The sequence below is a fragment of the Lygodium microphyllum genome, chromosome 13, assembly GCF_053477565.2.
Source record: "Lygodium microphyllum isolate KBCC chromosome 13, Lygodium_microphyllum_v1.1.10, whole genome shotgun sequence".
NCBI classification, from domain to species: domain Eukaryota; kingdom Viridiplantae; phylum Streptophyta; class Polypodiopsida; order Schizaeales; family Lygodiaceae; genus Lygodium; species Lygodium microphyllum.
The window spans coordinates 75,544,129-75,570,620 of record NC_141147.1 but is presented as its reverse complement, the minus strand read 5'-3'; the positions used below and the strand labels follow the sequence as shown (position 1 = coordinate 75,570,620).

General features: G+C 40.8%; 1 protein-coding gene across 18 annotated transcripts in view; it reads right to left on the bottom strand.

Annotated features, from left to right (window-relative positions):
- The window catches only part of LOC148026783 (pre-mRNA-processing protein 40A-like), a 136,833-nt gene that overhangs the window by 54,786 nt on the left and 55,555 nt on the right, over positions 1 to 26,492 (bottom strand). For all 18 annotated transcript variants that reach the window (XR_015692899.1, XR_015692902.1, XR_015692900.1 and 15 more), the window contains exons 8-15: positions 15,122 to 15,174; positions 14,937 to 14,994; positions 14,612 to 14,844; positions 2,070 to 2,181; positions 515 to 622; positions 350 to 418; positions 194 to 271; positions 14 to 100 (exon numbers count right to left, since the gene is read on the bottom strand). Coding sequence is in view for 14 of the 18 variants with exons in the window: in XM_087691310.1 (XP_087547436.1) it covers positions 14 to 100; positions 194 to 271; positions 350 to 418; positions 515 to 622; positions 2,070 to 2,181; positions 14,612 to 14,844; positions 14,937 to 14,994; positions 15,122 to 15,174 (798 nt within the window). In the remaining 4 variants the exon portion in view is untranslated. The remainder of the gene's footprint in view (positions 1 to 13; positions 101 to 193; positions 272 to 349; positions 419 to 514; positions 623 to 2,069; positions 2,182 to 14,611; positions 14,845 to 14,936; positions 14,995 to 15,121; positions 15,175 to 26,492) is intronic.

Genomic DNA, 26,492 nt, shown 5'->3' with positions numbered 1-26,492 from the left:
TACATTTTCATACCTGCAACATTAATAAGAAATCTTCTTTTGCTTTTTTCTGTTTCAAACGCTTCTCTTCTAGCTCCTGCCGCTTTCTGTGGGCCAAATACTGCAAAAGTGACTCGAAACCTTCAATTCCAGAAAGACTTAAGTTTCTGACAATATTTTTATTTGATTTTCATCACAATAATGAAACCATCACCTCATTGAAAGCTTGTTTGCGCTCTCCCAACGATTTCAAAGCACCATAACGCTTGTCATTAATTATTACACGCATTGCCTAAGAAAGGTTAAAAGTTAGTTGATGAAACATCTTTGATTCACAGTTATGAAAAACAGGGAGTAGAATATTAATGACCTGGTCCCATGACCACTCTGATTCAACGTGCATCGCCTCCAACAGCTCTTTAAAGGCATTCTTAGCCTCCTGAACCAACAGAATATCCAACAACTAGTTTCAAAATTAGCTCTACCATAAAGTATTTAGCGGGTGTAACTTAGCCAAATCAATACAATAACCTACCTGTTTACTTGCATAAGATGGCGGTTCTTCAGCAACTGGAGCAGGTTTCTCTTCAACAAGTGGAGTTACATTGACCTTTCCTGCAGATGTCATGGCTTTCTTTGCCTCCTTTACAATGATCAATAGAAAAGAACACTCAGTCTCTCTTTTTCAAGCCATAAAAGAAAGTGTCGTAGATCTACTTAAGACACAAGCATATAGATCTGACAAATTGTTTACTATCACTCCAAGAACTCCAACATTAGTTATCAAATCCTAAACTCATAGCTGCACCTTCATCAGCTTAATTAAACAGACATTGAAAAGAAAAAAGGCATGCAAAGACCGACGAGCTGCATCAAATTGGCATATCCAAAGATTCACACTATATAAGATCTCTGAGAGCAAGTGCTTATTTTCTTTCTTTCAGAAACACATGCTTAATAAGTGCGTGAATGTGCCATCATATTTAAGACTGCAACAATATTCCAGCTCTGACACTGATTGGCATTCAATAATATACATCATTTCCTAGTATTCAAGACTCAGAAGGCAGTAGGTCATGTTAGAATCAATTGCTGTGTAGCAATGGACTATTTCCAAGGAAACTGATGGATAATGCTCAAGAACAAAGACCAAAGTCTCTGCTTTTATGGTCATGATTGCTTAACTGCAAAATCAATATGGAAAGTTATGAAGCAACTATCTAGATGTGACTCCTGTTTGAGGACAGTAACATGTAGTCTCTACAGCAATCCTTCTAGTGTCACCTGAGAACGTTACTGTTAAATGTAATGACTATGAAAACCCATTGCATGAGCATCACAGATTTGACCATATCCAAATGAGCTAGAATTTTTTGGCCAGGAAATGAAAGTCCCTCTTATCTGTTGACCTGGACCCTCTCAACGTTTGACTCCAAGGAGCTATGAAAGTTAACCAATTTGCTTTTGCTTCATGAGCATTAAAATCTTGAAAACTCGGTAATTAACTATATTCTATATTATTCCAAAACAATGCTCAAACCTCAACAAAACATAAGATTTTCCTTCACAAAACATTGATCAAAAATCATAATGCATTTTTGTGCAAACATCAAACACGCATACATAATACGATAGCATGCATGTGTACCAGCGTGTGTATAAGCGCAAGCCCGCGCACACATACATGCATGCCTCACATACACTCACAGATACTGCAATTTGTTAGTCTCTTGCCAGCCAGAATGGGTATCAACATTTGAAAGACCCCTTGTAAAGAACCAATTAAAGCAAACAATACATTCATAGCAACCCAAAAATCAAAATTCAAGCAATGAAGTTCTGCTTACTAGTTCACAGGAGTGCCCAAGTTAAGAAATGACCCGGTAGCCAGGCATAAACTGATCTCTTCCCTACTGAGAAGGCGAAGATTCAAGCTAATGAAGTTGACAATGTTCTCCGTCTTGACTGAACTGTATTAATGACTAGAACAAATAACTAAAAACAAACTTTATATTTAAACAACCAAGTACATAGTAGCTCAAGTTACATCATGAATGAAATCAGGTAAGCTTTCCAAGCCTTGAAAATACCTCTATGTCTTTGGCTGATGCTTCCCCCGTAGCTTCTTCCTTGGGTGTGGTCATATTTTCACCATCAGTTTTAGTGTCAGGCTTTAGATTCGTCGTCGTCACTTGAGTGTCACTGTGATACAGCCCATTTTAGAAAGCATTTAGAAGTGCACAAAACTTTGACCTGAAGAATCAATAAGAACCTAGCAAGCACCATCGATTCTTATGTAAACAAGACATATAAATAAACAATAATCTTGCTCTCTCACATACTACACATACAATCTTGTCATCAGAATAAATAGACATCAATATTAGTGTCAGCAAAGGAAAATTAATCTCTCTCTCTCCATGCAGGCATTTATCAGCATTGCACCTAAAGCACTGTGATGGCAGAAATGCCCCAATGGTTAATGGGTGAAGTTCAGGATAAAGGACCACCCTTAAGCTTTTCCCGTGGCTTTTTTACATTCTTCTGTTTTTCTCTAGTGGTGATTTAAAAGGTCTCAACGCAACACCTTTCTTTTTATATTGCAATAAGGCAATACTCAAAAGCACCCACGTCCACCTTTGTTCTAAGAATATAAAAAGTTTCAATGATACAATGGTCAACAATGGGAAAAAATGCATCATGAGCGTTCAGTCCCTGATATAAGATGCTCTAAAGTGGGTTAAGTGATGCTCTATTTGTGGCACAGCTATCACCAATGTATCCGCTAAACAGCAAAAGCTTGAAACATATAAGATGTCAACATTTCAAGTCAATAACAGACAGCTATAGTCTCTTTTTCCATGATTCAGGTTTAAGAAAAGTTAACACCATTAAGTTGGAGGTAGCGTTAAGCAGCATGGGAGGTCTCTTTGCAGTATATCGCAAATCTACAAATTGGGTGCAAAAGGAGCAAAAGGGCTGCTTGATAATAGTGTCATGATATAGCCTATATCAACACATGTTAATATTTAAGAGTAGATCACACACAAATGCAAATAAGTATGAACATTTCAACCCTCACAAGCGCCCCTCCTCGAAGTGCCTGCTGCCACCACCGCCCTTACAACTCCTTCACATCTCCTACGTCCTTGGCTGCCTTGCTATCTAGTTGCCTCCCCTACTTATTGCCACCCCTACCCTTCCTTCACCTCCCCTTCCTATCACCACCTATTTGTTGTTGAGCTAAAATAAGCATTACATGCTGAATTAGCCACTTAAACAGTCCCAAAAATGCTTAATTAATGAAAACCCTAAAATGGTGCACAATCGAGAGGAAGGTTGCCACCCTTGCCAGCTAGTGGTGCATGGCTGTCACAGGGACATGAAATGTGAATGCTTTGCTAATGTTTTGCTTAGCATTTGATTAATTTAATAATCAAATGCGCAAATGTTATTTCACGGTAGCAAGCCAAGGACCACAAAATATAAGCCGATGCCAAAGGCAAAAGTTGTAACAAGTTATGTTTGTTAGGTTCTAGGTGGTTTCTAATGTCAAATACTTGCCTAGAACACTTTTAATACTTTAATTAGCTATAAGTGTCCATGGTGACACTAGAGACTTTGCATCAATTAACTAATTAACGTTAGGCTAAGGCTAATAAGTGCTCTGAGATACCAGGGGAAAAAATGGCTCGACGAAAATTATTATTAATGGGATGAATAATGCTGGAAATTCAGTTTAGACGGCTGCCACTTGGCAAAACTTGCCCATGCAAGCTTCAGAAAGCTACATTGGGGCTCAAGGGAGAAGGAAATCTCGTTTTTGCATTTTGGGAACTATTGGAAAGAGGGTTTGGGCTGCCAATGTCTGCTTTTAGGGGTCATTTCCTAGCCATTGGAGACCATTTTTGTGAAGGCTACTACATATTCTTGACCAAGGGAAGCTAGCAATTTTAGCCGATGCACTCTTTGCTAAAGATTATAGTATCTCATTCTCCCTTAGCCATTGCTAAATCCATTTGGGGCTGCAAAACCAGGTCACCAGCTCAATTTCAGCAAATTCTCACAACAAATTATTGAATTCTCTCTCTCTAAGCACTCTCTCTCTTTCTCTAGCCATTTCTCAACTCTTACAACAATCCAATCATTGAAGGTGGAGATTTTGGTGAATCTCTACTGTAAACCCTAATTTACAGTAAAAACTAGGAATTGACAGCCACCACGGAAGTGTGCCCTGATTTGAAGGATTTGAACTTGAATTTTTACAGCTGAAAACTATATATTTCAGGAGGATTCAAGAGGCCAGTTGGCCAACATTAAATTTGGGGCTAATCTATTTTCCAAGGAACATGGATGAAGGCCAATCCCCTAGCAAATCAAGGGACAAATTGATTTGAAGACTTGCTGGTCATTTATGATAACAGGAGACACTAGGATTAGTGGAGGTTAAAGAATCTCAGTTGTACTCCATCCGCTTGCGATACAAGTTAAAGAAATACCATAAGGGGCGCCAAGTTCCAAGGCCAATCAGGTATCAACTGTCCAAGAATAATTTTGTGTAAATTTTATTCTTACTGTAACTAAGCGCTAATTAGGTCATTACCACCCTTTCAAAGAAGGACAGCTGATTTCACTACCCCTGTTGCTACCTACACAATTGCCATCATGCCACCTACCCACTCAACCACCACCTAGGCCTCCTCCCCTCTTGCCTACTAGCCCACACTTCTACCAGTTGATTCCTCATCACCCCTTTCTCTATTCCACCTTGCTGCCGCCACCTGTCTACCACTTCCAATCAACTGTATACCAGTGGTTTTAGCTCTTCTCTCTTTGTGCTCACACTACTCCCTGCAGCCAACTATGCACCATGGTTTCAAATCTTCTTCCCCCCCCCCCAATCTGCTGCCTTTTACCGACTGCACTAGCACTGCTCTCTTACCTCTTAACAGCCTCCCCTCCATCTTCTAGTCAACCAACAGCTTACTTGCAAGGTCCCAAGAGAAGTACATGCAATGGAACCCTCTAGTCCCAAGCTATTACAGACCACAATTGCACTCTAGTCCGAACATCTTGCGTGTCATTTTGTCTAAGCAATAACTCCAAACATTCCATACCATAGAGAAGCTGGAGGAGACCATGGTTTATGGATAGATCAAAGGTACACACCTTCCTTGGCGTGACTATAAGATTGTCTCTATTCTACCTTGCACATCGGCAACTCGCATTTACCAAAGGCTATGCTGATGGAATGAGGTATATTCATGGTTTATCTCACCTCAATTGATGCAGCACAGGAGCTACTTGCAACTATCGTGTTATGTCCATAAAGGTGATTACCTACATGGTCCCTTGTTGCAATGGCTTCATTGTCTCCAATTTTGGGTTTCACAAATCATGCTAATCATATTGGCATCACTTGCATCCTTGGAAAGTAAGGTTGAAGCCTTTGTGGCTCATCATTGAGTGCCAATTACCTTGTTGGTATTGTACTCATTGTCATGCTTTCTTCATGGATTCATTGCCCATTCACGAGTTCTCTATTAGTTCATTGTTTTTCCTTCTTCACAATTCATTGTGTTGTGTTTCATGCCTTGAGTTCTTCTGCATCCGCTTCCATTGTGCACTCTCACATGGAATCAAACATCTAGATCTCTAGATCACAGCACTTTATCTACTGCATTTTGGGCTGATTGCCGGTCTACAACAACTGCAATTTTCTTGGTTGGAGATGTCTTGGCATTTTCACCTTCCTACTCCTTGTCTATAGCAATACAAACTCTTTACAACCTGGGGGACCCTGTTTTGGTGGCTGAAAACAGCCTTGTGCACATGTTTACCTACATAAACCACTACCACCTATGCTGACATTTTGGCTTTCTATGCTAGTATTTGACTTCCTATGCTTATGTCTTGCTGAATTGACTGATGTTTTGGCTATATATGCTGCCAAATGCTCCTAATCTTTGAAAAGCTCACTCCTCACTCTCTACAATCTCCAGTTGGTCCTTGAGAGAGGGTCGTCCATGTTTGATTTGTTTTCACACTAAAATTTGTTCACTATTGATAGCATCCTCAATATTACAATTGGGTTTAGTGATTGTGTATGCTTGAGCTATGTTCTTTGAACTATTGAACTCTTGTATTTTAGTTTGGACTCTTTGACCATTCAATTGCCCCAAGTTTGTCTCTCTCTACCTTCCTCATTTCTTTCCTCAATTCTCTGTAATGGCAGCTCCATGTACTTGTGAGAAGTGGATACAGCAATGGAAGCATAAACAAATGCTGAAATAAACTGCTGAACACAACACATAAGAAAAAGAAAAAGAAAACACAAAAGAACACTGCAAAGAAGAGAACTCAAAAGAACACTCGGGAAATGAAATCCATATACCAAACTCAAGACAGTCGCGTACAACAATGAGTCACTAGCTGTGTGGACACTGGCACCGGCTCCCTCTCTCCAATAGAAACTCAAGAGATGAATGACTAGCTAAGGAGGGAAGCCCATAATATATAGGCCAAAATAGTACCATAAATGGCAGCAGACCAACCAGCATTTAATGTTGGTCAGCCAGCAATAAATGCCAAAATAAGCATCAAAATAACCAATGTAAAATGTCGAAAACACCTAGTAATGTCAGGCATAGCCCAAACTCATACATGAACTGACTAGACTACTAACACCCTCTTGCAGACCATGGGTGATCTGATACAATAAAACAATACAAAGAGAATGACTCATCATAGTCCATACAATAAAGACTACCAGAATAGGACCAGGGATACCCAAGCAATGGGTGATCAAGTCACCACCAAGGTGCCTCGAACCGAAGTGTTCATCTTGATCATACCAAAACCTCAAAATATAGAAGAATCATAATAGGACTCTTCATCTATCAACAATGTCTCACAATAGCATACAAGACCATCCTATCAAAAATGCCTCTGAACATACGTGACCATAGATCCCCCGTCTTTCGCCAAGACCGCCAAAGTGTCTCCTCATGTAAGCTTGGACTAGGAGCCAATCCTGCTCTCTGTCAAATAACAACCCATCATGCTCAAATAAACTGTTAAATGCAAGACAAAAGAGAAAGAAAGAGAAAACATAGAATAACACTGCAAAGAAGACAACTCAAAAGAATGCTCATGAAATGGAATCCATATACCAAACATGAGATAGTCGCATACAACAGTGAGTCACTAGCTACATGGACATTGGCACCGGCTCCCTCTCTCCAATAGAACCTCAAGTGATGAATGCCTGGCTGAGGAGGGAAGCCCAAAATATATAGGCCAAAATAGTGCCATAAATGGCAATAGGTCGGCCAACATTTAATGCTAGTTGGCTAACAATAAAAGCCACAATAAGCACCAATACGACCAACATAAGATGCCTAAAATACTTGATAATGTCAGGCATGGCCCAAACTCACACATGAGCTAACTAGATTGCTAATAGTACTAACACAAAGGATACGCTCCAAGGTGGAGTGCCACTCTGATAGCTTGCTTTGCACAAAAGAGGATCTCATTACAAGGGAGACTGCCTTCTAGAGCTGGAAGCAACTATGTGAAAAATTACAATGCTTACCCCTAGAGACATGGGTGACAAGAAGAAAGGGAACCGCTACCTCATCAGCAAGAAGGGGCATCTCATGAAGGACCACAAAAAGTTAGTGGCTTTAGGAATGAGGAGAAAGCAAACAACAAGAGTTAATCAGATTCTTCATCCCCATCTGACTTCGACTCCGATTTTAGTTGGTTGGCAAAGGCCGTTGTGGCCACAAAATACATTTTCCAGCCCTAGTTATGTTGTCACTCCTCACATATTCCCAAGTAAAAGAGAACTAGATGCTGGTAGTGGGATATCTCTGCCTCACTCATATCTTTGGTGCAGTGGTTCCTTAAGTGTGGCTTTCTACATGTATCAACTACTTGGTTCTCACATGGAAAAACATTGTTGGCAAGATCATTGAGGGCGAGGAAACCATGGTCATAATGTGCTTCTACAAGGATGCTCCTTGCAAGTAAAGAGATTCGGCTTTTTTTGCTCGAGGCTTGTGTATCCATGGTCTTACCCATTGTCATTGTTGGTTGTACTAGGTGTTAGAGACTATCGATTTCTCGCAGACCTCCTATTTTGGTATGGAACACAGTGGTGGTTCTTAGGGACTTCTACAGTATCATCATTGTATGTTTTACTATCCACCCATAATCCAAGAGAAGGTGTTAAATATATCCATATCATGGGTTTTAACACTATATTAGTGGGCATATTATTGGGCTTTAATGGGCACCTTTGTCCCTAGCTGAGTGGCACATTATCCACATGGACGGTAACATTTGTTGCTTGTTGACTTTGTCATTTTGGCCTCTCTAAGGCTAGTCTAGCCAACCTGCTGCCTTTTGAGGCACCACCCTATATATTAGCCCCACTCCTCCTAATCATCTTGGTCCTCAAGTGTTCATTACCCTAAATGTCCTCATTCTCAAATCTCATGCTTTCTTTATGGATTTCATTGCTCATTTATGAGTTCTCCCTAAGTTCATTGTTCTTTCTTGTTCATTGCGTTAAAAAACACAAATCCTTGAGTAAGGTTTAGCTATGGAGGACAAAAGTCAATGGCAAGAAGCATCATGATTGAGACTAGACACACTAACTGTTACTCAAGTGAATTAGGTTCCAAGATTAATTTACTTGGACTCATAAATACAATCTTGAGTAGACGTGGACAAGACTAAAAATACAAAGTACAATAGCATTGCATTCAAATGATTGTCAAGTATACTCTTTTATAGTTACAAGATGGTTCCACTTTCTCTCATTGTGCCTATGATAAAGGCAACTCTTCCTACATTGAGCTACATCATCCTTGCCTAGATGTTCCATACAAAGAGACACATGTGGGTGTAATTGCACATTTCTCAACACCCCTCCTCAATCACAACCATTAAAAAAAACACAGAGTATACAGAGGTTGTCATGAGTAGAACCTTGCTAAGTATAGACATGGAAAAACCAACCATATAAAGCTAGAGGCTATCACAAGGCCTCACTAAGTATGTAGAGGCTATAGTGCACAGATTACATAAGGACTACAAGGCTTATGATAAGAATATTAAGGCAAGTACATACAATGCTCTAAAAAAGTCAGTCTAAATAGTGGGAATAGAAGGACTAATGAGGCTTGTCATTTTGCTCTTGAGTGTCTTTTTCTTCTTCTTCTTCATGTTCCAACAATGTATTTCTTTCCTTTGTACTTGTTGTTCACATAGAGCAAATGTTCTTCTTTTGCAGTGCTTGCTTCCTCTTCACCTTTGAGCTTCTTCTCTTCCTCAAGGAGTGATGTTGTAACCAACCTTCCTTCCATGGATGACTGGTAATTCCCTAATTACATCTTAGTTACAGCAATAATATTTATTACAAAACTGAGAAATGCAAATTAACTTACAATCTTGGGCAATGGACATCCTGTTGGCCCCAAAACCGGCGCCCCTTTCGGTATTTATTTAATTTAATTAAAGAAAAAGTTGATGTATGATGGGATTCTCCCAATCCCTTTCGGTATTCCAACTCCCCTTGCTGTCCAAAATGACTAGCAAGTATTTAATCTAATTTGCCCCTTGGCATATGTCTTCTTCCACTTTTAAGTTAATCCCTACAACTTGAGTTAGTAGACTTTCCATATAATTAAGGTGAGTTGCAAGGGATGTATTAGCCTTCATATCCAACCTGAAACATTATAGCTTGGGTTTTATCAACACTCTTTTACTATACTGCTGCAAGAGCAGCATCTCTAGGTTTCTTCTCTTGGCCAATAGTTATTGACTAAAGGCTCTTCTTCATTAGCAGGAGCGAAAGGCGTAGCCCCACTGGACTGTGTAGCCGCAATGGTTTGCTCAGGCTTTTTAGGTGGCAAACCTTCGGCCTTGGAGCAACAATCCTCGTCCACATGGCCTGCTCTCTAGTAGTGTGTGCAAAACCGGTTTTTCTTAGAGAGTTGCTACCAAATAGGTCTAAATTCTTTGGTTCCATTTGCGGAAGAGGAGTCACCCTTTGATTGGCTTGCCTTCACATCTTGCGAGTTCTTGCCACTCGTGGGTTTCCCACCCGAAGAATAGACAACCAACCCCCTCTGCTCTGACTAAGGCTATAATGAGGATTTCTTGTAGACTTGATTATGTAGCCTCGCGTAGCGCAAGAACTGGCACTCAAACTCCTAGAAGGTTGGCAATCGAGGTTGTGAGATGATGTGTTGATTAAAATTGAAGTACTTTTCAGACAACTTATTCAAGAAGAATGTGACTTGATCGTCATCTAACTTTGGAGAGCCAGTAGTGGCGAACTCGGTGAGTAACCGTCTATATTCAACCAACTTGACTTTCAGATCATCCCCTTTCTTAATAGAGAACTCTTGAAGCTCAAAGTCGAGATTGATGCGCCGAGTACAATCTCCAGCCGCATAGCAGTCGAGAAGGTGACTCCAACACTCTAATGCGAGCGGGAAGTGCTGCAACTAAGAGTGAAACTCAAGAAGCAATCCCTGCATCAGCTCAACATTGGTTGTGGCATTGTGGGTTCTCTGTTGATGAATGTAGTCAACATGAGCTAGTCGAGAGTCCGGCATAGGCTCTAAACCAATGATGAGGTCCCAAAGACTCTGAGACTCAAGCACTTGTTGCATGAAATTCGACCAAGTGGTGAAATTCGACCTGTTAAAACGAGTCTTATCCGTGAAGGCATTCTTGGTCGTTGCAACAGGGTCGCAGTGCTCGGAGATGGATAGTGTAAAAAAGTGTAGTGTAGGTAGGATGGGGAACTGGAGTACACTTGGGAATGGACCCCAGAGTGCCCACCAAGCATGCAGGTAGTGTGCAAGGTGGATCCATAGGTAGGGATGTGCTGACTAGGCATGGGCATGGTAGCCACATGAGTAACCCAAGGAGGTGGGATGGGAACACGGGGAGCAAAAGATGAAAATCTCTACATGGATGTAACCCAAGGAGAGTGTGAAGAAGCACCATAAGCTGAGGATGGAAACCCCTGCGTTAGAGTGGTCATGTGAGATGGGAAGCTGGGGATAGTGAAGGGGATGCCCATCACAGTCATCCCAAGTGCTATGGGTATGCTCATTTGTTGAAAGATAAGAGGCACTGTGTTGGGTGTGCTCATTTGCTGAAAGATGAGAGACATTGTGTTAAAGGGTGGCATTCCCCCTAACGAAGTACCATGGTGCAAAGAGGTAGAGAATGGGGTAGAAGAGAAGAAGGTGCTAGGAGTGGAGATGGAAGATCCAACCCCTAGGGTGTGTGTTACAGATGTAGAGTGTAATCCAAGGTTTTGGAAAGATGATGAGAGGTGATCAAGGAGTGATATAGAAGAGGGTGGGATGGAAGGGAAGTGAGAAGTGTGTGTGACATGCTCAAATGAAACAGAAGTTGTAGATGTACCTGAATTTCATCTACTTCGTGAGCCCCCTCTATTAAAGTTCACATACGCAAAGTCATCCAGATCCGGTATCTCAAAAGAATCTCAAAAGAAGAAACAAGGAAGGATTTGATTCATGCAACTCAAAAGGATTGTACAAACTTGACATTGGACCTGGCTGAGATGATGAAGATGAATCGTCAGACGTCCCAAATGCCGTATGTCCTCCATGATGGGAGAGGTGGTGAGCCTCACCAACCGATCTGAATGTGGTAGCAAAACTGGTAGGAGAGGTGTAAGCATCACCGTACTTGTTGCGATAGTACTCCTCAAAGTTCTCTACCATGTTAGTGAAATTTGGAATAGCAATAGAAAAAGAATGTGAATGTGAAAGTGGAGTATCGTCCTCCTCACCGAGTCCATAATGCCGTCTCAAGGCCTCCAATGATGAAGAAGCCTAATAGGACATCATAGGAATTGGAGAAGAAGGTGTCTAAGACATTGTCATTTGGTTACGAGTCATATTGTGTGCCTCGCACAAAGACTAGCTCTCCATAATATCCGCAGGATACTCTTCATAAAAGCACCGCCTCTGATACCATGTGAAGAAAATTGCTAGGGTTTGCACTAAGGAAACACAAAGTGTACGACCACAACACAAACACAAAGAGACAGACACAGACATGGTAAGTAAAACTCAAACCCTAAACGCAAAACTCAAAACTCAAACCCTAAACGCAAAACTCAAAACGCAAACACAAAAACTCAAACACAAACAGAAGAAGGGACACACAACTCTTAAGTGAATGAATGTTGTAAATGAATGTAAGAGTGTACAGTGTGCATAAGGGCAAAGCAATGTCGGAGTGTGACATCCACCGGAGACGGATCTTAACTCTATAACCACTAGTCGAGTGTAAAGAGAGAGGAAACTGCAAAAGGCTGACACCAAGGTCTGCCAGAGCCACGGGCGAAAGCTACAAAAGGGAGAGATGATGCCAGGCGGCTCCAGAAGGATACAAACGCAAGCTGTAGAATGTCGCTTGATGTTGGAGATGATGGCGATGGCAGCTGGAGGCCAAACACAACTTGGGAGAAAGCACCAAATAGTAGGCAACAGCTGGAAAAAGACGCTAGGGCACTACGAGGTTGGAGGGAAAGGTGGCAACAGTCGCGAAGGCTGGACACCCACATGGAGGCAGACTAATGGCTGCAATCTGCACTGGAGAGTGTGAAACCTACACAGACGGAATAAGGCTAAATGGGAGCAACCTGTCTATTTATAGATGTAGAAGGATGCCCCAAAAATTAGGTTTTTTGGGAGACCACTGAAACTCTCTCGAACCACTCCCCTTTTTAGGATTTTCCATTAATTAAGTGTGTTTTGGGGCTGTTTGAGAATACTAATGAAATGAAAAGCGTGTATTAGCTTAACAATACAGTGGATTAGAGTGGCAGTGGGTTGGTTGAATTAAGAGGAGTGAGAAAATAGACTGAAATATGAGCTCTGGTAAAAGTGGCTATGGGTGCCCACTTTAGGGTTTACACAGGGGCCTGGTTTTTTGCTTATGGCAACTCACACAGTTGACTATTTGAGCTCAAAATCTGTGAGAAGAGAGCCTATAGCTTTACCTTCAAAAGCCCTAGGGCCTAAAGTCGCAGGGTCAATCACACTACATGTAGATGGTGGGAGTTGTACGACTAGCAATCGGTGCATTTTGGACAGCGAGCTGATCAGCGCACAATGCCAGGGCAAATAGACCACAATGTCATGTTGTAAAGTCATAGGATGAAGTGCCGAGATATCCACAGAAGAAATCATGGTGAGATATGGCCTGGTTGAAGAGATCTCAGCCCTCCAAGTGCGGCAGGAGCTGCTGGCTATGGAGGTCAGGAGGTATAGAGTGAGAATGGAGTAAAGAGATGAAGACTTCTACTAAAACTGAGCTGGATTGAGGTTAAGGAAAGCTGGAAGAGCAGTATGTGGAGCTAAATTGAGCTTACCATGGCTCTGATACCATGTTAAAAAACACGGATCCTCGAGCAAGGTTTAGCTATGGAAAACGGAAGTCAATGACAAGAAGCATGATGACTGAGATTAGACACACGGATTGTTACTCAATTGAATTAGGTTCCAAGATTAATGGACTTGGACTCATAAATACAATCTTGAGTAGACATGGACAAGACTAAAAGTGCAAAGTACAATAGCATTGCATTCAAATGATTGTCAAGTACACTCTTTTGTAGTTGCAAAATGGTTCCACTTTTCCTCACTTTACCTATGGGATAAAGGCAACTCTTCCTTGATTGAGTTGTATGTTCATTACCTAGTTGTTCCATACAAAGAGGCATATATGGGTGTGATTGCATATTTCTCAACACATTGTTCATTATGTGATTCAAAAATCTCGAAATGGCAAGGCACAACTATTGGCTCCTCCAAATGGACTGAATCACTCCTCCTTTCTATGAAGCTGCTCACTCTAGGGACTATTCTACGATGAAGTTAGAGGAGGCCATTCACGACCACATAATTATTGTAATATTTAGTTCTTTCTATAAAAATAAGATGTTCCTTGTTTATTTTATGGGTCTTTGTTATTATTTTCTATTTGTCACATAACATCGCATTCTTGCATGTGTATGTGTGTAGCATTGGTGTCATTGTGCCGAGCATATAGGCAAGGAATTAACGTGTCTTGTTTTTCTTGTAAGTAGATTATTAGTAACCAAACTAATACAAATGCAATGATTTTGTATTTACTAGTGGAGTATCTTTGATACTTGGGATTATTATTTTGGGTGCTATTGCATAGATTTATTTATGTGCTTATACAGAGGATTATTTATTATTGTTGTAACCTTTGTATTATGGCCTTAGGACAAGAATTATTTTTATAAGGTTTTATTTATGATTTAGGCCTAAGGAATTATTAGACAAAAGCAAGTTGTTTGTACAAGCAGCAAAAGGCCCAAAAGGATGCTTTTCATGATTTTTTAGCACAAAAACTAAGAAATACAATTCCATAAATACATGCACGAGGAAGGTGCGCACTCATACATGGGGGGAGATTGTACACATTCTCTTGTCATATGCTCTTATCTCTACTTCTAGCTTGAACAACACATAACGAGATTGCAAACAAAAAGACACCTATTCAAATATTGTTGCATAAAGAGGCTTGCAAACTTTACCTTGTCACAACATTGTCTGCCGGGGTAGAATCAGCAGCTGCAGCAGCAGCCTCCACAACTGTGGTCATTTCTGCGATTGGAGTGGAAGGCTTTGATTCCGTCAGTGTATCTGTTGTGCCGGTGACTTTAGGACTAGATGATACTGTTGAAACTGACAGAGTAGCAGGAGCAGAAACCGCAACTGGCTCATGGGCTACAGGCAAGGAAGGATTTGCTGCTTTCTCCCGAGCTAACTGGTACACCAAACCACCATTGTATAAAACTTAGTACAACTACCAAAGAGCATGTAGCTTGAAGCTAGAAAGCATGGAGAACTTCTACTTACCTTCATTTCCTCAGGCATTGTCCATTTTGATTGCTTCGTTGTTTTATTGTAGTAGTACCTGAAAATCAGTATCACATGTTTAGGGCAAAGTGATTACAACATTGAGAAATAAAGTACCTTGAAAGCAAATTTCAAATGCTAGAGCAAAGATGTTTTTGTCAACTCTATGAATTAGCATATCTTACTTTCTCCCATCCGCAGTCGTAAACTCTTTCCAAACAGTAGAAGCATCAGCTCGCTGCAAATCAAGATCAACCCATGATTCATCAAAACAAACCAGCCTTCATAGAACAAAAACTAGAAAAAGAAACTAGCATAATATATAACTTGAAATCAACCCATGTGATTGAGACAGAATGTGTATAGATGGGTAAATCCAGTCTGTAAAGTACCAAAGTCAGTTGTTAAAAAATCCAACAGCCCATGAATCTCATCTTAGACACAGAGCCCAAAAGGTTGCTTGATAGCATTGCAGCAAATGCTTAAGAAATATTTCAGCATCTTGGGCATTCATGTAACAAATATGTTAAACCTATAGAAACTCTTACTTTCAAGCAGGTGGTAGGTGTTCTTACCAACCTACATTCCGTAATGAACTTGCGACCATGTACCAAAAGAGTGAAGATACATCTCAGAATCCACTCAAGGGTGCTTTGCACAATGAGATGCATAGTATGCTACATGCTAAGAATGCTCATACAGCATGAGCCACTTGGATAGTGTCCCTCGTGCGGAAATTGTTCACTTGTGACTTGCCTAAGCGCCCTTTACAAAGATGACGAAATCATGGTACAACAGGCAAGGGAGGCCAATGTTGAAGACAAGTGCCGGAACCTGTAATACCATGAAAGGGTAGGAACCCCCTCTCAACCCTAGATGTCAATGCCAAAGGAGGAAGAGGAGCTTGTGTCGATCTTCATGTGGTGTCGAGAACCATGATGATGAGAAGATGAAGATGAGGATGAAGCACCCTGACTAGAAAGCAAGATAGAAGCCACCGCCATGATAGCATCAAGAGAGATGCTGCACAATCCGCCTCAAGAGGGAAAGCCTCCATGCTGGTAGATAATCATATCTCCTAAGAAGATGAAACCATGAAAGGAACAATCCACATCCCATGTCTCCAGCCCAAGAAAGGTGCAAAACTCCATGCTAGGCCTATACTAAAATACAAAGCCCTCCAAAAGAGATCAAAAATCTGCAAGCATAGAGGTCAATAGTGAGATGCTCCAACTACAAATCCTGAAAGTTGGGGTTTCCAAAAAGCCATTCCTTCAAATGCATGGAGCATCTAGCAACCAAATGCCAAACTTAAGACAAGAAAGACCATATGCGTGCAACTAGGCAATATTCCAAATAGACAAATTATGCCAACACCCCCAAAATAGAGAAGTTGGAAGACAAGTAATGTGGTTGTGCAAATCCTACAAAATTGGGGTTTCCCAAGACCCAATCGTTCGATTGCACAGAGCCTCCAACAACCAAACACCAAACTCGAGACATGAGCGGCTATGCGAATCATGCGACCAAGCTAGAAATTTATGACGAGAAGTCTCCTTAACTGTTGTGCAAAAGAAGCAAGAGCAAGACCACCCACCAACATTCACCAAATGAACATTATGCATTTAAAAGGGATTCTATTAAGCCAACCCACGATCATTGTAGGTTTCCACCAGCTCTTCCCTTGTGCAGACCCCACAAGGAATTGCCCTTATCAATCAACTAAGCATGATCCTTGATATATAAATTATATATCTAATTTTGAGATCCCAAGATCATCTTATTATCAATTTTCCAATCCTACTAGAGGCATTGGCATTCCAAGATCAAGTTAGGAAAGGATTGCGAGAAAAGTAAAGAGTCCAAAATCATGGCCCATAAATCATGGTACCCAAATTTTAGCCGACAAAGAATTGACTAACATCTGATTATCTGATGGATGCTATGAGGACTTCTTAAGGACCACTTGCCAAGAACATCCAAGATGAGTCAATAGTAGTGATGATTTGGGCCATATGGGGAGATCAACATCACTTACATGCCACCATGAGGCTTAAATGCAAGTATTGGAGTGCAAACTAGGCATGTCCAAAAATAATCTGGCAATGGCAGATGCTGTCCAACACCCATATCATGTAACCAAGTCCACCAAAGAGGGCTGTCGTGTGTCAACATCCAAAATTGCACCTCCCCCCGTGTGTTTAGGTGGTACATATATAATCCCACAAAATCTAAGTAATGCCAATATGTATAGATTCTTTCCACAACATGAACACACAAGGAAGAATTGAACCACCTTGTAGAAATGAACCATAGAACTATTGCCATGATTATGAGCATCACACCACACATGAATGGCTCTAGAGAGGAGGAGATTGGTTGGTTTGCACATCATGCTTCACATATTACCTTTAGATGTCTCATTGAAAGAGACAAGGGAGCACACTAAACTAGGATTGAAAGTATGTTCTACCAACACTTACTTTGCCAGGACCACAAGCAAGCATGGAGAAGATTCTAGGAGCATTGACAAAGTTCTTGTTTTATTGTCTCACGTAGCACATCTTGTTCACTCTCTTTTCTAGATACTAAATCACCCCCCTTACTTCAGGCCCACACAACCAACCCCTATTATGTTATATTTCTTTCATGCAAGCATGGTGGAAGATGACATTGATCAACTAGAGCACATCAAGACAAAACAAAGGTAGGTTAGATCATTGAATACTCCTCACATGCCAAAGACTTGCTAGCCCACTATTGGCATACACACTTAACAAAGCCATGTATCAAGTGTTCCCACAAAGTTTGGCCACTAATACTACTATCCCTATCTACAAAAGTGTAGATCCCAAGGAACATAGGAACTATAGAATGATCATTCATTTATGTTCACTAACACTTTGGCTAAGATTTTTGGCTCCATTGTTATACACAAGCTCACCTAAAACGCATGGACATAGGGCTACGAGATAGATTGGTTTCAAGAGGGAATACTCTACACTTGGTTATATATTTCACATTGTGAGCCGTGATTGAGGAGAGTCGAGCAACATGTGAAAGATATATCATTAATTTGTGGACTTATGCAAGGCCTTTGATACAACCCCATGTGACAAATTGATAGGTCAGCTTTGAGCTACAAGAGTCCCGTCAAATATTATCTAGGGCATTCTTGCATTACATGAGTCAATGATTGTGGAATGAGTACTCAAAGCAAGATATCTGCGTTGACATGAGTGCACAATGGAAATGTGAGTTAGAAATGGAGCAAGAGCAATGTTGAGTGTGAGAGAGAGAGAATCCCAAGGTGAGTGTACCAATTCGTCACAGTACACAAAGTATAAAATGTATTTATATGCTAGGGTACAAATAAGGATGTATTCACACCCATATAAGTTTATACTCATGGAGATTAAGGAACTTTACACCCAAAGAGACTTCACACCCAACAACCTCCCACTTAAAGGCTCGAGGTGATACCTTTAAGCTAGCCAACTCCCACTAATCCGATGCAATGCTCATGTTGAGCCTTTGCAAGACTCTTAGTGAGAACATCTGTGGGGTTATCTTGGGTTTGACCTTAGTCAATGAGACAAGACCATCGTCCAAGACCTATAAAATGAAGTGGTACCGAACATCTATGTGTTTGCTATGTACATGAAACATGGCATTCTTAGCCAGACATATAGCACTCTTGCTATCACAACAAAGCACTAGAGTACATGAAGAGAGACCAAAATCCTTGACCAAACGACCAAGCCGAATAGCTTCCTTAGAAGCTTCTGTGACTGAAATATATTCAGCCTCTGTAGTACTCAGTACCACACTTTTCCGCAACCTTGAACACCAAGAAATAGCCCCACCAGCCAAAGTAAAGACATACCCACTGGTGGATTTTCTAGTGTCAAGATCTCCGGCCATGTCCGAATCACAGAATCCTTATAACTCTAGTGTACCCTTTCCATAGCATATACACTTAACTTTGTGTACCTTTTAAGTATCTAAAGATACATTTCACTACTTCCCAATGTGGCTTGCTAAGGTTAGACATGAATCTACTAACAACTCCCACCGCATGAGCAATGTCAAGGTAAGTTACAACCATGGCATACATCAAAGAACCACGAGCTAATGCATAAGGTATGCCCTTCACAACACTACTAGCTACATCATCCTTTGGGCAATCAGCTTTGTATGTGGCAGTAAAGAAACACCAAGCGGCTTAGCATCAGCCATATTAAATATATCAAGTACTTTGCTAATGTACTTGTCCTATGAGAGAAACAACAAGTGTTGCCCTCTATCTCTTTTAATGTGCATGCCCAAAATGTGTTCACCTACCCCCAAATCTTTCATTGAGAAGGCTAAACTCAGTTGCCTTTTAAGAGTATTCAAAGGACTCTTACGCTTTCCTACAATCAACATGTCATCCACATATAAGACCAGCACAATGAGATTTCCATCATCAGCCTTTTTAGTGTATAAGCAGTGATCTACATGACTGCGTTAAAATCCATGGCTCAGCATGAAGGTTTCAAACTTTTTATACCACTATCTAGGGGCTTGTTTCAGCCCATATAAGTTGCATTTCAGCTTACAAACCAAATGCTCTTTCCTTGGAATAGCAAAACCTTCAAGTTGTTTCACGTATAGCTCTTCATCCAGGTCACCATGAAGAAAAGCAATCTTCACATCCATCTAATCCAACTCAAAATCCAAGGATACAGTGAGAGCAAACAAAACATGGAGTGTAATCATGTTCACCACTAGTGGAAAAAACCTCTTGGAAGTCTATGCCTTCCTTTTGTGTATAGCCCTTAGACACCACATGTGCCTTGTACTTGGGCTTCCCATCAATATATTTCACCTTGTAAACCCATTTGTTAGGGATAGCTTTCCTATCCTTGGGCAAAGGTACAAGCTCCCATGTGTTATTTGCATGTAGAGACTTCATCTCTTCCTACATAGCAAGCTCCCGCTTTCTCTTGTTTTCATATGACTATGCCTCTTTAAATGTCAAAGGCTCACCTTTATCAATCAATAAAATGCAATCCAAAGATAGCTGAAACCGCTCTAGATGCCTTCTGATACATGTAGACCTTCTTATCCAATGATTTGTATTATTAGGCAATGGGCCTACATCCTCAAGCATGTGCACACCATCACCTAGTGGCTAATTTTCAGCATTTTCTTGCTGCTGTAACCTGTTTTCAGCATTTTGTTCTTGCTGTCCTATTCCATCCTATACATCTACTTGTTGCCCATTATCTTCTAGTTGTAGCACAATAAGTTGCTGCTCATTTTCAGTATCAAAAGGAACAAAATCTTCAGCTAATGGTTGCTGAATGGCTAGCTGTTCATGCTGAAATTTGACATTCTTTTTGTCAAGGTCACCCTTGTGTAGCTTTTTTTAGCAACTTTGCCTCATTAAATACTACGTACTATCTTTCTGCCTTGAGGAAGCCAAACTCTATAACCCATATCTCCCTCATCTCCATATCCCATGAAGATGCCCTTGATGGATTTCATGTCTAGTTTAGTCCTCTGATCTACAGGAACGTGCACAAAAGCATCAAAACCAAAGACATGCAAATGGTCGTATGAAGCAAGTTTGTCAAACCAAACCTCTTCAGGAATGCCATTTTTCAATGCACAATTAGGAGAGCAATTGCATACATAAATTGCAGTTTTAAGAGCCTCTCCCCACAACTCCTACATGAAATTAGCTGTGGACAACATGCATCTGACTCTCTCACAAAGTCTGCAATTATATCTTTTAACCACATCATTCGATGCAAGATTATAAGGGGCTGTCAACTCTGTTAGAATATATCAAGCTCCCGTTACTCTTCAGTCAGTCTATTATGTGTGTGACCGACATTAGCTGGAGATAGTTGTACTCGTGTGTGACATTCAATAAGTCGGTATAGTCAGTGACTTAACCACAGTTAGTCTTGGTTAGTCATGCCTATGTGCGTAAGTCTCTTTCAGTTAGTATGATGGAAGAATAATAGAAAAAGAACAACAATGAGCTAAGGCTCATCTTCCGCTCCACTCTATCTCTCTCCCTCTCTTCCAACATGATATCAGAGCTTGAACGCATGAAGCCTGAAGGCTTGGCAATGGCCATTTGACATCAAGACATCAGATCTTAAGAAAACGTCATCAAAGGAGACTGTGCCTACAGCCCGTTTTTTTGCAGAAGCTATATCTTGCGCCAAAAATGGTTTTTGGAGAAACGGCCCGCGATTCCTGACTATTTCGATGTGGTCTACAACTTTGCAGAATAAAGTTTTTTCAAATTCCTCACAAATTTTGAGATATTCAGCACAGACCTATGCAAACTGACTGTTTACTACAGTAAACAGCAAGTGATTCTAGGGCACTAGTGGCTTTCATCCTAACAATGTATATGCCCTTATTATCATGTATTTGAGCATGATATTGGAGTGTTAAATGCTCAATTTTGGAGCTTATTTGCAGACTGGAAACAGTGAACTAGTTGCTGTCCTGAATTTGGAAACAATATACCTACAAGGTTGAAGTATCTGTGATGCTTATTTGCTAGTGACAAATGCTTGGATCATACCACTAGAGTGGTAGATGCTTTTTGGGATATTGTGAGTGCTAAAAGTCCAAAGTTTGGACTGATTTGTTACCGGTTATACCAGGGTATTGACTGGTTATTGTCTGCAGGAAGAATACCTATCATCTTCACTTGATATACATGCAATATATTCTGACCGGTTGGACATGTATCAACTCTTGCATAGAGCGGCAACTGAATGAAATGTTTTAGGGCTATTTTGAGGTTTGAATACTCTTATTTTAACAAAGAAAATACTATTGGTTATAGCAGTGAGCTGGTTGTATTTGGTACTGCTACTTCCATACAGTACAAACATTGATACTTGTATGGACATAGTTTGTTGCTGGGATATTTTGCCACTACCATAGAATGTTTTAAACTGATTTGAGCTTGGTTTATGCTCCTTGACTGTGTTTTCTCATTGTTGAAATACAGTTTACAGCAAACAGGTTGTCAGGAAAACTGTCCTGAATTACAAGAAACTATCCTAAATAGCAAGAAACTGGTCTTGAACTGTAGGAAAATGAGTCAGATACTTACAGGTTGTATATGTTAGCAGTCATGTTTGTCATGCCTTGTCATCTCCTGCCTGTGAGCCTCAGTCTGAGTCAGACGAGGACTTTAGGAGCTCTGACTTGTCTATCACTTGTTTTGACGAAGGAGGTAGCTCATTCTAGAGCACTCAGATGTGCATTTCCCGGGGCAGTTTCTACATTCATCAGCTTGCCTCACCTGCCGGACATTGTCCACCCTTTCCGGGATTTTTCTGAGCATTCCTGGCATTTTTACCAGCATTAAATGCTGGTCAGATCAGCATTAAATGCTGGTCGGACATATTTATGGCCTCAAATTTCAGGTCGGCCAGTTTGTGGGTTTTTTGGCTATTTATAGCCATTTCTCACTTGGCAGTCAGTTGTATTATCAACTTCCCTCCTTCTTTGGCAGGTGCACACTCCGACTCCGTCATCTTCCTCCGTCTTCGGTGCTGCCGTCATCATCAGCCTGATCTGGTGCCCTCACTGACGCTCCGGGCTGCGTGCAGGGACTGATCAGTCCACAGTTTTGTATTCAGCATTCATTTCAGTCAGTGCAGATTTTCTTCCTTCATTCTCTGCTTTCTCTCTCCTCTCCTCCGTGTTCGTGTTCTTCTTCCGTTGCGCACTCTCACAGTATACATCACTGAATACCTAAGCTGCAACTATGGCAAATGCTCAAGGTATTGACAATATCACTCAAATTGTGGGAGAAAAGTTGGACACCAAAAATTTTGCTTCATGAAAGTTCCATATGAAGAACTTTTTGATTGGCAGAGATTATTGGGACTTATGTACACATGATGAGGCTGAACCCGAAATACATGAAAGGAATCCGATAAATGATCACAAAAGGGGTCATAAGCTATGGACTAAGAGAGCATGCAAGATGTTACATTGGTTTCCTTATGTATATCAGATGCTATGGTTACACAAATTATTGGATGCGATTCCCCAAAGGATGCATGGGACATACTCATGAAGAATTATGGAAATGTAACACATGCAAGAAAGATTCACATAAGCAACAATTCAATAACATGTCTAGGAATGATAGAAGCATTCAAGACCCAAGCCTACACTACAGAGATCAAGAACATAGCGGATCAGCTTGCCACCATTGGATCTTCAGTGTCTAAGGATGATATGATTGTAGTGACATTGAATAGACTTGACAAAGAGTATAAAGCATTTGATACATCTATTTCTGTGAGAGTTGAATCCCCCGATTGGGATGAGCTGATTGCTTTGCTGCTGCATGGGGCAGTTAAGCTTGGGCTGCATACAGGTTCTAGTACATCTCAAAGCAGAGACATTGTTCTTTACTCTAGCCAGTGTGGCAAAGGCGACAGAGGCCGTGGCTCTTTTCGAGGTCGAGGAGACACTCGAAACACTTATGGACAGCATCAACAGAATGCCTGGCATGGCACAAATACACAGGGCCAGCATGGATCTAGCGGCTTTAGAGGCACGGAGAGATCACCCCATGGTAGAGGTGGTGGATCTGATTCATGGCAATCAAACGATCAGTCAAACAGAGATAAAAACTGTCATTACTGCGGCAAATATGGACACATTACAAAGGATTGTCACAAGAAGCAAGGAGATATGAAGGCAAAGGGCAAACAACATGGACACTATGCATCTTCTAGCGGTGCTCATGATGAGCAGGTTGACAGATTGTTTGCTATACAGCATGTGACTAAGAATGCATCTAGGCAGAATAGAGATGAGAAATGGTACATTGATTCAGGGGCTTCAAATCATATGACACCCCATGGAGAATGGTTTGATGAGATGATTGCAAGTTCACATGGTTATGTACGTACTGGGAATGACATCCAACATGACATTCAGCACACAAGAATTGTTTTGTTGTTGATGCCTAATGGCAAAATGGCAAAAAAAAGAGCATGCAGAATGTACTACATGTACCTACAATAACCAAGAATCTTTTTTCAGTTGGACAGATGGCAGAACAAAATCTGCAGGTGAGATTTAATAGAGATTGATGCTTTGTTGAAGAATATGATAATGGCTGCAAATTAATTGCTACAGACCAAAGAGATGGTAGAATGCTTACTCTTAATGCGTCAATTCTAGAATTGAAAACAGCCATGTTTGCACATGATGATGGTGCTATACGGGATGTCGAGATATGGCATAAGCAGATTGGCCATGTGAATGTACAAAAGTTGAAATCTATGCATCAGAATGAGATTGTGCTTGGACTACCTAAGTTCAAGTATCATGACTTTGGACATGTATGTGATGCATGTCAATTTGGAAAGCAGACAAGGTTTCCATTTATGAGATATATACGGAATAGCTCACGACTCTTACAGTTGGTACATTCAGATGTATGGGGTCCGTCTCATAATGCTTCGTCTGGTGGTGCTTCTTACTATGTATCCTTCATTGATGATTTCAACAGATATACTTGGCTTTACATACTGAAACATAAGGATGATGTATTTGATGCATTCAAGGACTTCAAGAAGCATACTAAAAATAAGTTGAGCTGTAAAATTTCATGTCTTAGATCAGATGGAGGTGGAGAATATGTCTCTAATTACTTTGACAGGTACCTTGCTAAATATGGGATCAGAAGACAGTTAACTTGCAGCTATACACTGCAGCAAAATGGTGTAGCAGAAAGGAAAAATAGGATACTAATGGATTCGGTAAGAGCTATGCTGAATGAGAAGAGTTTGCCAAATGGGGCTAAAGCAGTAGTGACTGCTGTCTATGTATTTAATAGAACCCCTACAGAAGGGATTCATGATGTAACTCCATATGAGAGGTTGTATGGTCATAAACCTGACATTTCGCACTTGAAGGTATTTGGCAGCATTGCATATGTCCATGTTCCTGATGAAAAGAGGAAGAAATTGGATCCTAAAGCTGTCAAGAGTGTGTTCCTTGGTTATACACAAGACCGGAAAGCTTACAAGTGTTATGTACCGTCTACACATGAGACATTGATTAGCAGAGATGTTTTTTATAAGCTGGCATCGTGGTATGGTAATCCTGTTGCAGTGGCTACTGATGGATTAGCCAGCACTAGTAATGCTGAACATACACCTACAGTGAGTACATCTATGAGTGGTCCTATAGGTGATGGGTCACCTACAGTAAGTCCTTGGTCGAGACGCTTACGGAGTTGTACTCCTACGCCCACTGACACGGATATGTCAGTGAGGGGAAGATTGGATACGGAAAAAGAAAATATGCTTGAGGATGTGACAGGTCCACTTACAACAGGTTCTGAGTCATCCAACAGCAACAGTTTGGATAGTAAGTTGGGCATTCCGTCTATTATGACACCTGGAGCAAGACAGAGTCGTTATGTACCGCCTCATGAGAGGCAAGCTCAGAGTGAGTCACAGTTACGGAGATCTGAGAGTGTTAAAAAACCAGTTGACAGGTTTACATACACTGGTTATTCAGCCCTCCATTATGCATATATGGCTAGTGTGACAAGTTACAAAGAACCTATAAAGTTTGATGATGCAATTACAGATGATAACCAATGTGCTGCCATGGATAAGGAGTATGTAGCCCTGGCAGTATATATAGAGCAGCTTGAAGGCTATGTTCACCCGGACTTTCCTACACATGTATGTAAGCTGAAAAAGACTTTATATGGACTAAAACAGACACCTAGAGCATGGAATGCTCAGATCAGCAGTTATTTACAGCAACATGGATTTAGATTGGGTGATGTAGATCACAGTCTGTTCACGAAGAAAATAGATCATGGATATGTCTTTCTAGTGGTTTATGTAGATGATATTATCATCACTGGAGATGATGAAAAGGGCATTGCTGAAATTAAATCATGTTTATAAGCTGAATTTAGAGTCAAAGACCTTGGTGAACTAAAGTATTTTCTTGGGATTGAGGTAGTCTCTACGCCTCAAGGTATATGGCTGCTACAAAAACAGTATACTCATGACATGTTACAGAAGTATGGTATGGCTGAATGCAAGCCTATGGAGACACCTCTTGATCAGAATGTCAAGCTGCAGATTGACGTTGGGAATGACATAGAGAATGTGACCATGTATCGATAGATGGTGGGCAGCTTTATATACTTGACTATTACCTGTCCTGACTTATGTTATGCAATGGGACTGATTAGTCAGTTCGTGCAGAAGCCTCGCAAACCAGATTTAGATGTAGTCAGGAGGATCATGAGATATATAAAGGATACTATAGATTATGGGCTGTTTTATGCATATGGAAAATCTCTTGACTTGACAGGGTTTACTGATGCTGATTGGGCTGGTTGTGTCTATGACAAGAGGTCAACTAGTGGTTATGCATTTGGATTGGGCAACAGTATGATTAGTTGGCAGAGTAAAAAACAGCCTACTGTTGCAATGTCTAGTGCAGAAGCTGAGTACAAAGGAGCTGCCTTAGCGGCTG